The sequence below is a fragment of the Mercenaria mercenaria genome, chromosome 3 (assembly GCF_021730395.1).
Source record: "Mercenaria mercenaria strain notata chromosome 3, MADL_Memer_1, whole genome shotgun sequence".
In the NCBI taxonomy this organism is placed as follows: domain Eukaryota; kingdom Metazoa; phylum Mollusca; class Bivalvia; order Venerida; family Veneridae; genus Mercenaria; species Mercenaria mercenaria.
The window spans coordinates 49654253-49668570 of record NC_069363.1 but is presented as its reverse complement, the minus strand read 5'-3'; the positions used below and the strand labels follow the sequence as shown (position 1 = coordinate 49668570).

Sequence of the window (14318 nt, the reverse complement as noted above, 5' to 3'; positions counted from 1 at the left end):
AGAATTTTTAGCTTGACTTTATGAAGAAAAGTAGAGCTATTGCACTTGCCCCGGCGTCAGTGTTGGTTAAAGTTTTTGATAAAGTCAAATATCTCTGTTTCTATCAAAGATTTTGACTTGAAACTCAGAGCTCCAGATAAGCTTTTGGTGCAATTGGGTATTTACCCATCACTTTTTGTCCGAATTGGGTATTGGAAATTTGAATTGGGTAAAAATAATATCATTACCCAGCCGTTTCAGAAGTAATTGGGTATTTGCTAAAACCAATTGGGTATTTTACCAATCTCGCACAAACAATTGAGTATTTTTTTGCTTACAGTATACATGGTATATATCATTAAACAGGACTGACTAAGTATTTTAATGGCGCCCTTCAATGTTTAATACAAAAATGTATTTAAAATTGTAATGAATGTTTCATACTGTTGTTTTCTTTTTCACTTTTAATGCAGTCTGAGATCAGTTCATCCACAATATCCCGAACGATGTGGTCACCGCAATATGCATTCTCCCAAAAGATATCATCCAGTATTGGTGACACTACATCGTCACAAACAGATAACTGTCATTGTTGAACAGCAAAATATCCCACTAATTTGTTTGTTTGTGCTGCAGCAATGTTTTTTCCTGCAACCTCTTTACATTTTATTGGCGTAAAATTGTTTACAAAGCGTCCAAATAACACCGATCAGCCGACTGAATGGTCCTGTTATTTTTCCGATAATTGCAACCTGTTCTGCAGTAACATATAACCAGTCAGTCAAATCTAGCGTTAAAGTCTCGTACCTGTTCTAGTTATAAGGAAAATGCGATACGCAAGCTATTTTTTACGAATTGGGTATTAGGAATTTTAATTGCGTTTCATTACGCACACTGTATGAATTCAATTGGGTTTTCTGCAATTTTAATTGCGTAAATACGCAAATACGCAGCTTATCTGGAGCTCTGGAAACTTAAAATAGTTATTAACTATCAAAGTCTACACCAGGAGAAACAATCCCCATAACTCTGATTTGAACTTTTAACAGAGTTATGCCCTTTTTTAACTTCGAATGTTTTTGTTGAAGTTTTATAAAGGTTTTACTGGCAAAGCTCTAATTCAGAGTCAAGCACAGACAAATGTCCAGCATGATGTCTTACGGACAGGTCTTGTTTTTTTTACAGTCATGAAACCAACTGATGTTTAATGTTAAAACACATTTTATCCAAGGATGTTTTGTATGGACATAGGTTCTTTTCTAGATTTTGCATGTTATAAAGATAAAAAAAATCAGTTGTTAAAAATAAATACGAAAACACTTCAAATCCACTTTTAAAATATATTGCCAATTTGAGACTTCACAAAAAGATCAAATTTTGCAAAAGTGAATAGAAATCTGATGCATTAAATAGAATTATGCTCTTTCTTATGGCAGTTTTTATTTCTTCATGGACTATTCCTTTTAAGCCCAAATATTGAATAAAGACTGGTAAAAAATGCTTATCTTGATGGATGTATTAATGAAAGAATTCTCAAGCTTTCATGTAAAACATATATGACTTCTTGTAGCAGAATCGTCAGACCACAGGATGTTGGTAGAAAGACGTGATCAGTATAAGAAGGCAGCGTTGGCAGCGAAACACAGTGGTGATATGGCCACAGCCAGGAACTTTGTCAAAATATCAAAGGTAAGAGTTAAGCTCTAGATTTATTAAAAGAATGTCACTGATCTGGCCTGATACTGCTGTATCGGTTAATAAATGGAATTCTGAGGTACCAAGTATTGATTCACATTTAAAGGAAAAATGAAAATTTCAGATAATTCTCAGAACAAAGAGGAATGCTTTACTCAGTAGTTTACTATTTAAACAGCTATTGCTGAAACAATTATAACTAACATTGTTTCCATCTTCCCAAGAATTTATGGGCATGTGTAATGGATTTAGTCTACATTGTTTTGGGTCAGGTATTAACACTTGCATCAAAATTGACACTCTTACATTAATAGACATTTTAGTTACAAGTGATTATCATGTTGTGTAGCATATATGCTTTTTTTATATGAAAGAAGTGAATAGTTTTCATCTGTTAATTTCAGCAATTTGATAATGTGATACATGCACTGGACGCTGGTCAGCCTGTAGATCTAACACAGATGCCCCCACCCCCAGGACAGGCAGGTAATATTCACATTGGTAGTTCTTGATATAATCCCACCTCCCACACAGGCAGGTGATATAGACATTGGTAGCTCCGGGATCGTTAGGTGAATAACTAATATTTCTTCATATGCCACTACCTCTGGGACAAGCAGGTAATTTACTAACTAATATTTCTTCAGATGCTTCCACCTCTAGGACAGGTAGGTAGTATACACACTATTAGTTGTTCATACACCACATCTGGGACAAGCAGGTAGTATACACACTAGTTATTCTTCATATGCCACAACCACCGAGATAGACAGGTATTATACACAGTAGTAGTTCATTTGCTGCCTTCTCTTGGAATCGAATGTAATAAACTAGTATTTCTTCATATAAATTTTCCTTCTTTCTGAGGTCAATGAGCTTATACAGGGGTCTCTGGTAAATTTGCCTCTTGGGACAATTTTCAGTGAAATGAATTGATAGGAAACTGTATGTTTACTTAAAATGTCACTGAAATATCTTTTGTATGCTCAGTACCTCCTATTGGAACAGAAGTTACAGTTATTCTCATGTTCGATATTTTCTGTCAGTTCTCAACACCACTAATCTCAACATTGTATTTTAGAGTCAGGAGAAAATTGTGCTGATTAAAACAGATTTTTGGCATATAGTTCAAAAACATTGCTTTTATATAATAAATTTAATAAATTCTACAAAAATCTTTCACTAGGTTCAATACCAAAGTCCCATGCTGAGGCAGTAGCAGGTCCATCTGGGTCGAGAGTCCAGCAGGAGTCCCTTCAACGAGGAAGAGATGGACCAGCAGAACCAGTACATGTACCGCCACCTCCATCAGAAGAAGGTAGGAAGTTGTGCATGTAAGACCAACAGTATTGCCTACCATGTGATATAGCTGACTTTCAGTAGTTTGCTGCTCACTGCTGACTGTTCTGGACTTGCTGGGATTGAACTCTTACAGGAGAGAAAGTAATTGAACTGGTTCTATCCAGACTTGTATCTGAAATTATGCATAGCTTTAGAGCAGCCATGGGTCTTTCTCTCCCTTATTAAAGTTTGTAGGCTTGTCATTTGTTGTTTGTAATCTTATCATTTAAGCAGTTAGACTGACTGTAAACTGTTTCTACTGTATCTGGTAGAAGAATGCTCTTTGAACTGTATGCTTCATTTGAAAACAACTTTAATATGTCTTTGAAAACACCATACAGTATATGATGTAATAATTATGTCTCCCCAGGAGACATATTGTTTTTGCCCTGTCCGTCCGTCCGTCCGTCCGTCCGTACGTCACACTTCATTTCCGAGCAATAACTGGAGAACCATTTGACCTAGAACCTTCAACCTTTATAGGGTTGTAGGACTGCTGGAGTAGACGACCCCTATTGTTTTTGGGGTCACTCTGTCAAAGGTCAAGGTCACAGGGGCCTGAACATTGAAAACCATTTCCGATCAATAACTAGAGAACCACTTGACCCAGAATGTTGAAACTTCATAGGATGATTGATCATGAAGAGTAGATGACCCCTATTGATTTTGGGGTCACTCTGTCAAAGGTCAAGGTCACAGGGGCCTGAACATTGAAAACCATTTCCGATCAATAACTAGAGAACCACTTGACCCAGAATGTTGAAACTTCATAGGATGATTGTTCATGAAGAGTAGATGACCCCTATTGATTTTGGGGTCACTCCGTCAAAGGTCAAGGTCACAGGGGCCTGAACATGGAAAACCATTTCCGATCAATAACTAGAGAACCACTTGACCCAGAATGTTGAAACTTCATAGGATGATTGATCATGAAGAGTAGCTGGCCCTTATTGATTTTGGGGTCACTCCATCAAAGGTCAAGGTCACAGGGGCCTGAACATGGAAAACCATTTCCGATCAATAACTGGAGAACCACTTCACCCAGAATGTTGAAACTTCATAGGATGATTGTACATGCAAAGTAGATGACCCCTATCGATTTTTGGGTCACTCCATTAAAGGTCAAGGTCACAGGGGCCTGAACATTGAAAACGATTTCCGGTCAGTAACTTGAGAACCACTTGACCCAGAATGTTGAAACTTCATAGGATGATTGGTCATGCAGAGTAGATGACCCCTACCATTCTGGGGTCACTCTGTTAAAGGTCAAGGCCACAGGGGCCTGAACATGGAAACCATTTCCAATCAATAACTTGAGAACCTCTCGACCCAGAATGTTGAAACTTCATAGGATGATTGTTCATACAGAGTAAATGACCCCTATTGTTTTTGGGGTCAATCCATTAAAGGTCAAGGTCACAGGGGCCTGAACATTGATAACCAGTTCCGATCATTGACTTGAGAACCACTTGACCAAGAATGTTGAAACTTCATAGGATGATTGAACATGCAGAGTAGATGACCCCTATTGATTTTGGAGTCAGTCAATTAAAGGTCAAGGTCACAGTGGCCTGTTCATGTAAAATCATTTTTTGGAAATAACTTGAGAACCACTTGACCTACAATGTTGAAACTTAATAGGATGATTGCACATGCAGGGTAGATGACCCCTATTTATTTTGAGGTCACTTGATCAAAGGTCAAGGTCACAGGAGCCTGAACAGTGACTTGAGAACCACTAGGCCAAGAGTGTTGAAATTTAGCTGGATGACTGGACATGCCAAGTAGATGATCCCTATTGCAGCCAACCATCAGTGTCTCTTTGACTTTCGCTCCTGACCCCTATTGACTTCTTGCCTATAGGACTTTGCATTGGGGGAGACATGCGCTTTTTTACAAAAGCATTTTCTAGTTACATTTGAATGATTAAATCCTGAATGATTCCAAGTAGATAGTTCATATTTGTTAAGAATGTGTTGTAAAAATAAACTTTGACTGAATTATTATTACAGATGAGAGGGCAATATTTCAAGCCCCCAATGCACCTAAGACAACAATGGAGGCACTAACACAGAGATTGGATAAATATAAGAATGCTGAACAACAAGCGAAGGAAGAGGGAAATAACAGTAAATCCAGGAGAATGGGTAGAATTACTAAAGTAAGTTATTATTACTGTCACGTTTGACGCTTATTTTGTATTTTTAGCTCACCTGTCACATAGTGACAGGGTGAGCTTTTGTGTCACAGTGATCGCCCTTCATCCGTTGTCTGTCCTCAGTTTCTTGTCTGCACGATAGTGGTTTCATTTATGATTTTATTTTAACCAAACTTGCACACAACTTGTATCACCATAAGATCTCGGTTCCTTTCTTGAACTGGCCAGATCCCATCATGGGTTCCAGAGTTATGGCCCCTGAAAGGGCCAAAATTAGCTATTTTGACCTTGTCTGCACAATAGCAACTTTATTTATGATTTGATATTTACCAAACTTGCACACAATTTGTATCACTATAAGATCTTGGTTCCTTTCTTGAACTGGCCAGATTCCATTTTGGGTTCCAGAGTTATGCCCCCTGAAAGGGCCAAAATTAGCTATTTTGACCTTGTCTGAACAATAGCAGCTTCATTTATGATTTAAATTTAATCAAACTTGCACACAACTTGTATCACCATAAGATCTCGATTCCTTTCTTGAACTGGCCAGATCCCATTATGGGTTCCAGAGTTATGGCCCCTGAAAGGACCAGAATTAGCTTTTTTGAACTTGTCTGCACAATAGCAGCTTCATTTATGATTTGATTTTAACCAAACTTGTGTACAACTTGTATCACTATAAGATCTTGGTTTCTTTATTGAACTGGCTAGATTCCATTATGGGTTCCAGAGTTATGGCCCCTGAAAGGGCCAGAATTAGCTATTTCGACCTTGTCTGCACAAGAACAGCTTCATTTATGATTTGAATTTAATCAAACTTGCACAAAACTTGTGCTGCCATAAGATCTCAGTTCCTTTGTTGAACCGGCCAGATCCCATAATGGGTTCCAGAGTTATGGACCCTGAAAGGGCCAAAATTAGCGATTTTCTGTTGTACAACATGGATGGTACCTCCAATTTTTAGGAGTATTTTGACATATCTGTACCTTGTAAGATTTTTTTTTTCTTTTTGGTTAAATTTCTTTCCTTTGTTGTTCCTGTCCTTTGGACTTAGATATTTTTTCTGAGGACCTTCTTGTCCTCAAGTGCAATGATAACAGGTGAGCGATTTAGGGCCATCATGGCCCTCTTGTTTATGGTTCCCCACCTTTCTTGGAGAAAAAAAGGGTGGACAAAGAAATGGGCTGCATCTACATCTGTACATAATATAATTATGTTTGTCCGTCCATTGGTCACACCATGTCTGGTTCATAACCCTGTTGTCCAGTTGAATTTAATTGGCACAGATGTTCCCTGTAATCAGACAATAGGTTGCCTACAACAGTGCTCGCGCTGCCAATCGACATTATCGCCAAATGGCGATTATTCTAGGACTCAATTGATAAATACCAATAACACAACGACATGTGATAGTTCATATTTTTATTGACGATTATTGCATTGCCACATATAAATAATTCCATCAAGTTTACTTTTTAAAAGTATTTCCAAGAATATAATTGAAAATATGAATGGCGGATATGGTCATGACGGACGTGAAATAAACCTCATCAGACGACACTAATGAAGTTTGTTCGATCCATAGATTATAGCTATGGAAAGACATACGCATAGGAGCGACCAAGAGCGGACTTTACAAGAAACCCTGGGAAGCCCCCACCCCTGTTGCACCAATAACGCCGCTCGGCGTCATATAGATCTGTAATAAATCTGCACCGCATAGGCACCGCCAGATACAAAGCATTACTAATGCTACTCTCGCTGATATAACCCTGTTTATCCAACAACCAGTGCAATCATGCTGCTATACTGCTTTGCTACTCATTGACATGGCGCTAGATAGAACCGCAAAGCATTACTAATGCTACTTTCGCCGCCGCTCGGCGATTGATATAACCGCAAGGTACACCGCAGTAGGGCCAACCTATTAATCGAATCACCAGTGCAACATGAAACTATACTGCTTTGCTACAGAATGGCCTAACAAAATAGGAGCTATTAAAGACGCTTTAGTCAAAGCTAATCTAGCAAGTACTTTACAGCTCATTTAACCCAAAGATAATTTTAGAACCCAGAAAATAATTTTTTGAACCCTATAAACTGTTATCCACCTACAGACGACACTCTAGGCAAATTAGATTTATAGGGGGTAAAACAAATGTATCTATTATGTGAAATCCTGGCCGCCCCTATGCGTAAGAATTTTCCGCCGTCATGACAGAAAATATTTTATATAATGTATATCTATGTTAATCGCACGTTGTTAAATATATAGACATCTGAATGAAACATGAATCATTAGCAATATACTCTTATAGTTAAAAGAAATAACGACATTGTATATAGTACGCGTTAAAATACAAAGTAACATTTATTTGTAAATATCCCAGCACTATTTAAACTTCTTTCATGCTTCGTTTATAGTCATCATCTCCTCATAATTGGAACTTTATGAATATTAAAGTCACTCTGTTATCAAACACGTCACAAACTTAAATTATAAAATGTTTCCGCTTCAGTTCAGCAACTGTTAAACCTACTCTCCTAGAATAAGAATGGTATATTAGTGTCCCGTTGACTCGGTTCCTCCGAACTCTGAACAAAACGACTGTTAAGTATTTAAATATATTACAATTCCTTTTTCACTTGAACATTCGGCTATCTTAATTCCACGAGTCTTACTGCTCAACTATGGTCGGCTCGGCATGTAGGTTATGTTCTCAGTGAGGTCCAGCAAAATCAACTCATCCGTCTTTTTGTATACCAACGACAGTGCCAAGCGATGCCGGGTTTGCCATACATTGTGAAGAAAACAAAACTGAAATATACAAAACTCAACGGCAGAAAAATTGAACTTCATTTCCCTTATACAGTTACAAACTAGTATGACTAATAACATAAAAGATTTTGGGTGCGGTGGGTGGGCTTCGATTTACCGGTATTGAAAGAGGACAGAAGACGGTGTTGCTTACATTTATACCTATATGTCACGTGACTTGCATGCATCGTCAAGGTTTATGAACAGCAGACGACAAATTAGGACAAGCTTAATAATAAATAGTTGACCAGTTCAATTTAGCCATAATAAATGAGATTAATATGTAAAATTAATCTTTATTATTCTAGGACTCAATTGATAAATACCAATAACACAACGACATGTGATAGTTCATATTTTTATTGACGATTATTGCATTGCCACATATAAATAATTCCATCAAGTTTACTTTTTAAAAGTATTTCCAAGAATATAATTGAAAATATGAATGGCGGATATGGTCATGACGGACGTGAAATAAACCTCATCAGACGACACTAATGAAGTTTGTTCGATCCATAGATTATAGCTATGGAAAGACATACGCATAGGAGCGACCAAGAGCGGACTTTACAAGAAACCCTGGGAAGCCCCCACCCCTGTTGCACCAATAACGCCGCTCGGCGTCATATAGATCTGTAATAAATCTGCACCGCATAGGCACCGCCAGATACAAAGCATTACTATGCTACTCTCGCTGATATAACCCTGTTTATCCAACAACCAGTGCAATCATGCTGCTATACTGCTTTGCTACTCATTGACATGGCGCTAGATAGAACCGCAAAGCATTACTAATGCTACTTTCGCCGCCGCTCGGCGATTGATATAACCGCAAGGTACACCGCAGTAGGGCCAACCTATTAATCGAATCACCAGTGCAACATGAAACTATACTGCTTTGCTACAGAATGGCCTAACAAAATAGGAGCTATTAAAGACCGCTTTAGTCAAAGCTAATCTAGCAAGTACTTTACAGCTCATTTAACCCAAAGATAATTTTAGAACCCAGAAAATAATTTTTTGAACCCTATAAACTGTTATCCACCTACAGACGACACTCTAGGCAAATTAGATTTATAGGGGGTAAAACAAATGTATCTATTATGTGAAATCCTGGCCGCCCTATGCGTAAGAATTTTCCGCCACAAAATATAAATTTTTAATGCACTTCTTTTCTTTAAAAATTTTTATTTCCCCAAAATTCTTATGATTTTAAGATATTCAAAAGCATATATCGCGAAGAGCATTCCAAGTTCTGCGTCAGATCTTCTCTACTTTTTCAAAATCACCGCTCTTTAATACTAAACATATGCGCCAATTTTCAATATTTATTATTATCTTCTGGTAGTTAGCAATCATACTCCATTACGTAGTTGCATAGGTGAAACAACTAGCGACATTTTAACCAAACACAGTTACTATTTTGAATTACTACTGCTCAAAATGAAGCTATTAAAAGCAAATCTAAGATTATTGCTTGATAATTTTTTACGTTCTCGTCTCGCAACTTTTCAAATTTCCTTGTTCGCCATTTTCTAAAACTTCAAAGTTTAATAAAACAGCTTATTTCAATGTAATGTATTTTACGATAATATATTCAATGCCTGCCATTATTGTATGTAAATCATCTCTAAGAAGCGGAACTATTTTAGTTAATTCTATCTTTCCAATCCCTTTCCTTATGTGTGTAGTCTTGTCAGTAGTCATGCATAAATGTGCATTATGAAATAAATATGTTGAAACTAAAGAGGTGTACACCATGCCATTAAAGAAACCACGGGAATTTGAGCAACTTGTGTCTATGAAGTAAAGACTATAGATTTCAACCTGTCTATTTTCAAATAATCATGATATCCAAATCGGACCAACCATCATAGCTAACTGTCACGCAGCAAACTGTATTTTTTAAAAATGGATAAAGAAGCTGCCCACCGACGTTTTGGCGACAGCGGGGGTAACTCTGGACACATACGTGTTATTTTCACATGGCATTTTAATAATGATAGGGGTTGTTTTTATTTTATTCATTCTTATTTGATTACGTTACTATAATAATTGTGCCGTTAATCAATCGTAGTAGGTCCAGCGGAACGGGCCAGTGCATGGATATTTCCAAATCGTACAGTTCGATTACTAGGTCATACCTGTTTACACGTTTTCAAACCGAAATTTCTCTACTTGCAAAATGACCTTTCTACTTTTTTATTATGTTTTGTTTGAGTCCGAGTTCACGTTTTTCTTATACAAGACTCACTAAAATATGGAACTCTGAGTTAAGGTAACAAAACGCAATCTTTAATGTTTACGAAAACGAATTGTATGTGGTATACTATATATAAAAGGGAACCTTAAAGCCCTGCTCCGCAACTATTCGAATTCTATTGTATGCACGCAACCCAAGAGCACAACAGGTAACAGATAAAGACCAACCACGACCTGGTAACATACTTTTTTCCACCACAAAAACTTTATGAAAGTCATTCTTAGAATACAGGTAATACATGTATATAACTATACTACAAGTTTTCAGGTGGACAATTTAGGCCTTTCCTGAACAAATGTATACTGACAACTTCATCTGCAAACTTATTCGGTCAATCTCTTTTCGGCATAGTTTCAAAACTATAGATGAATTGCTATCTTACTTTGTAGAAACAAAATGTGATTGAAATTTAAATACACTGATTTCTGTACATATTGCTACAGTAATTCAATAAAATGTTAAGCCATCACACACATTGTCTTGGCCTTATATTATGTCACTGTCAATTTGTAACTAGAGACTTGTTATTTCTCATTTTGCTTCATGCAAAGCATGTATAATTACCATCATGGAAATACAAAATACAGTTATTTTGTGGTGCCTCTTTAACGGCCACGCGCCACACTTTAGCACGCAAAAACGCATGTATTTTATATAGAATTTTATATAAAACAGACTCTATTTGACAGGCTTCAATGTTCATACTTAGGATTTTTATGCTTTTTTCAGTGACAATTTAAGGTTAAAAGGTAGGACAGGAGCAGGTCTTTAATTCATTTTAATTTCAAAGCCCGAAACTGGCGAAAGATACATTTTAGAATATGTCTGGGTGGAGGCATATTATTATTTTGTTTTTGTTGCTTTCCTATCAAATTTGTCGAAAGTTCCGAAAGTTTAAATGAAGTAAATATTACAAAATGTTTGATGTAACAGTTGTTGACCGAAGTTATTTCTAACCAAAATCATCCAAAAAGTCAAGAACTGCCAGTGTACTGTACCTATCTTTGTTAATAAATTCAGTAACATATTAATAAAAATTTAGAACAAAGAATCCTTTAAAACTTACTAAAACATCGCAACAACATGTTTATTTTTAAAATCCGCATAAACCATGTACGTGCGTATGCCACGTGTAGTTTGATTTCCAATATATAGACTGGTCCACCGATTAGGGAAAACAGCATGATTTACCTTGCCCTTTTAATGTAAAAACCGCATTAAACTGAATAACACTTCTACCCAAATAACGGACCATTCCATTATCAATACACACATTCTATTTATAAACCAGACAGGTCACTAAGAATTTCCTGACAGTAATTTAACTTTATATTTTTAAATTGCTGCCGTCTTTTTATTAATATATATTTTTCTATTATGTTTTTTGTATTTTCTGGCCGAAAGTCTGAATTTTGTGCCTGTAGTGTTTTAAATGTATTTATGATAAAAACGAAATAGCTATTTATGATCGCGCTGTATAAAAATTTACAGGTAATTTATAAAACAAGCGGCTATTTTTGTATAATTTTGCTTAACATTCTTCCAGTATCTTACTAGGATTGGTATAGATATCAGGTTATATGTATTGTCTAGCGGTGCTGGAAGTTTGGGGTAATAATATTAAATAATAAATGCACTACCTCTTTTTTATGTGACGCCTAAACTTTGCGATGGCACGATAAACTAAAAATTAGCCTTTGTTAAAGTCAATACAGACATTTTTTTGGTTTTGACACGCTTGTAAATGTATTCATAACGCAAAGGCATGCAACGTAGCCACCAATCCTGATTGATTGCCGACCACGACGAGGGAATTAAGCTTGCTTTCACCTAAATTGTTGGTCATAATTTTTCCGAAATGTACCCCCGTGAATTACTGCATCCTTTCTAATAATAAAAAAGATAATTCCGTAGTTCGTGAAGTTCGACATATTATAAAAGCATTAGACCATTTTTCTGTAGAGCCTATATCATCTTTACACACTTCGACGGCACTCATTTTTACTGTTACTAAACAGGGACAAAACACTACCGTTATCATAATCGGTCAGTTCCACCGCACCCTTTTACAACAAAACTGTACAAATCCGTTGCTTTAAAGAGAATGGTACATGCATGGTTATGTCATAACTTGTCTGCCTAAGCAGATTATCAATATATGGTAAAAATCAACTCGTTTTCGCTAAAATTATTGCTATTGCTAGTAGAATTAGCTACAGAAGTCGCCAGATTCAACCCGCCATCTACATTTTCGTTATTTGTGTCTATTATCCTAGACGCTATCTACACTTTCCATGTTTCCAGCACGACATATATTCGTGACCAACCACGTGAGCACTACGTGGCATTATATCGAACACCCGTAAAATTTCGTCAAAATCAATAATCGAAGCGTTCATACCTCTATCATCGGCCGAATTATATTTGTCAAATAACTATCTCTGGCCTTTGTTTCTCTCCTGCTGAGGGGTCGTCCCTTCTCCGCCTTCCTCTCCGTGATCCTCGACCATGTGCAGACATAACTAATACAATGTTTATCCACTTCGATTTACCGGTATTGAAAGAGGACAGAAGACGGTGTTGCTTACATTTATACCTATATGTCACGTGACTTGCATGCATCGTCAAGGTTTATGAACAGCAGACGACAAATTAGGACAAGCTTAATAATAAATAGTTGACCAGTTCAATTTAGCCATAATAAATGAGATTAATATGTAAAATTAATCTTTATTATTTTATAAAAGTGTCGATTAAAACGCAATTCTTGGCGATAGAAAATGGCGATTAATTTATAAAAATACTACAAAAAAAATATTGCAAAAATATGTCCGTAAACATGGTAAACTGTTGGAACATACGTAGTTTTATCGACAAAAACGTGCGAAGTCGGTAGCAAGAAGTGTATTTGCCCAGAGGCATAATTACCCCTTCTAAACGGTGACACATTCGTTTATCGCCAACGAGGTATACTTCACTAATTGATCCGCATGTATGGAAGTTTAAAGCAACAATTATCATCACTTTATCCTTGATCATTTAAACGCCATTAATTACCAAACAAACAAATTAATCAAACATAATTCCTTCAGATGTGAAATTCCTATGTCCGACTGGAGACTTTCAGACGGCGGACAAGTGCGTTTTTGCATTCCGTTTTTCCACGGGCAAGCCCAAATTAACAGTAGGGATTTTAGCTTACACATTCTTTTTTGACCTTAAGAAAGATCTTACCTTGACTGCCTCAGTAATTTCCTTAAATCCACTTAATTTAACTTGTAGTTTTCAAAACCAAGACTTTAAAAACATAATATTATCACTGACACTTTCTGTGACTTAAATAACGTAACTTAAATTTGCCAAAATTTTTGACACCTGCCATCAGAAACTGGGTTTAACTTGTTTGACAACTGTTTCTTTTAATGTGTGCCGACATCAACAGATCAAAGAAGACACCAGCAGATCAAAGAAGACATGTATTCCATGTGATGTCATAGTGATGTCACTGCTATTGACATGTTTAATTTAGTTCAGAACCAGCATAACACCTGTTATTTAAAGTGACTGTGACTTTGAGTGCATTAAGCACTGGGAGTTGATTTTTTTTTTGCTGATATGGAATTAACTTTTCTTAAATTGTATTTGTATTCCAAGGGTTTTCTTGGTTTGGGCAATCATTGCAAGAGTGAAAAAAAAAAACACTTTAATTTGCAGTTTAATCACATTAAATTCACAAGGTTAACAAGGATAAGAAAACAAACAGAACCACTGACATTTTGAGTGAATTTGTTATTTACTTTAAATCAATAGACTTAAACAAAGACAGAAAATAATAAAAATAGTAACATTATATTAAGCATATTTAGTTCCTTTTTCAACTTGCATGTCATGGCATTAAACTATTTTACATTTTCCCTAAAATCTTGTCACTTCTCCCTAATATTAGCTGAGGGAGAATCTTAGCCTAGCTTTATTGAAATGCGAAAGCGCATGCGAATTACGCTCGTGCCAAATTAGTCTGTTAATTTTTTCCCGGAAAAAAATGTGGCTATTAATTTATG

At 36.4% G+C, this 14318-nt stretch overlaps 1 protein-coding gene across 4 annotated transcripts in view; it reads left to right on the top strand.

The window, feature by feature from the left end:
* LOC123524854 (coiled-coil and C2 domain-containing protein 1-like) overlaps positions 1-14318 on the top strand; it is a 48406-nt gene that overhangs the window by 9528 nt on the left and 24560 nt on the right. For 3 of the 4 annotated variants that reach the window (XM_045303373.2, XM_045303371.2, XM_045303376.2), the window contains exons 6-9: positions 1550-1668; positions 2079-2160; positions 2861-2992; positions 5028-5176. In XM_045303373.2, the coding sequence (XP_045159308.2) occupies positions 1550-1668; positions 2079-2160; positions 2861-2992; positions 5028-5176 (482 nt within the window). The remainder of the gene's footprint in view (positions 1-1549; positions 1669-2078; positions 2161-2860; positions 2993-5027; positions 5177-14318) is intronic. The other variant, XM_045303372.2, reaches the window with a different exon arrangement.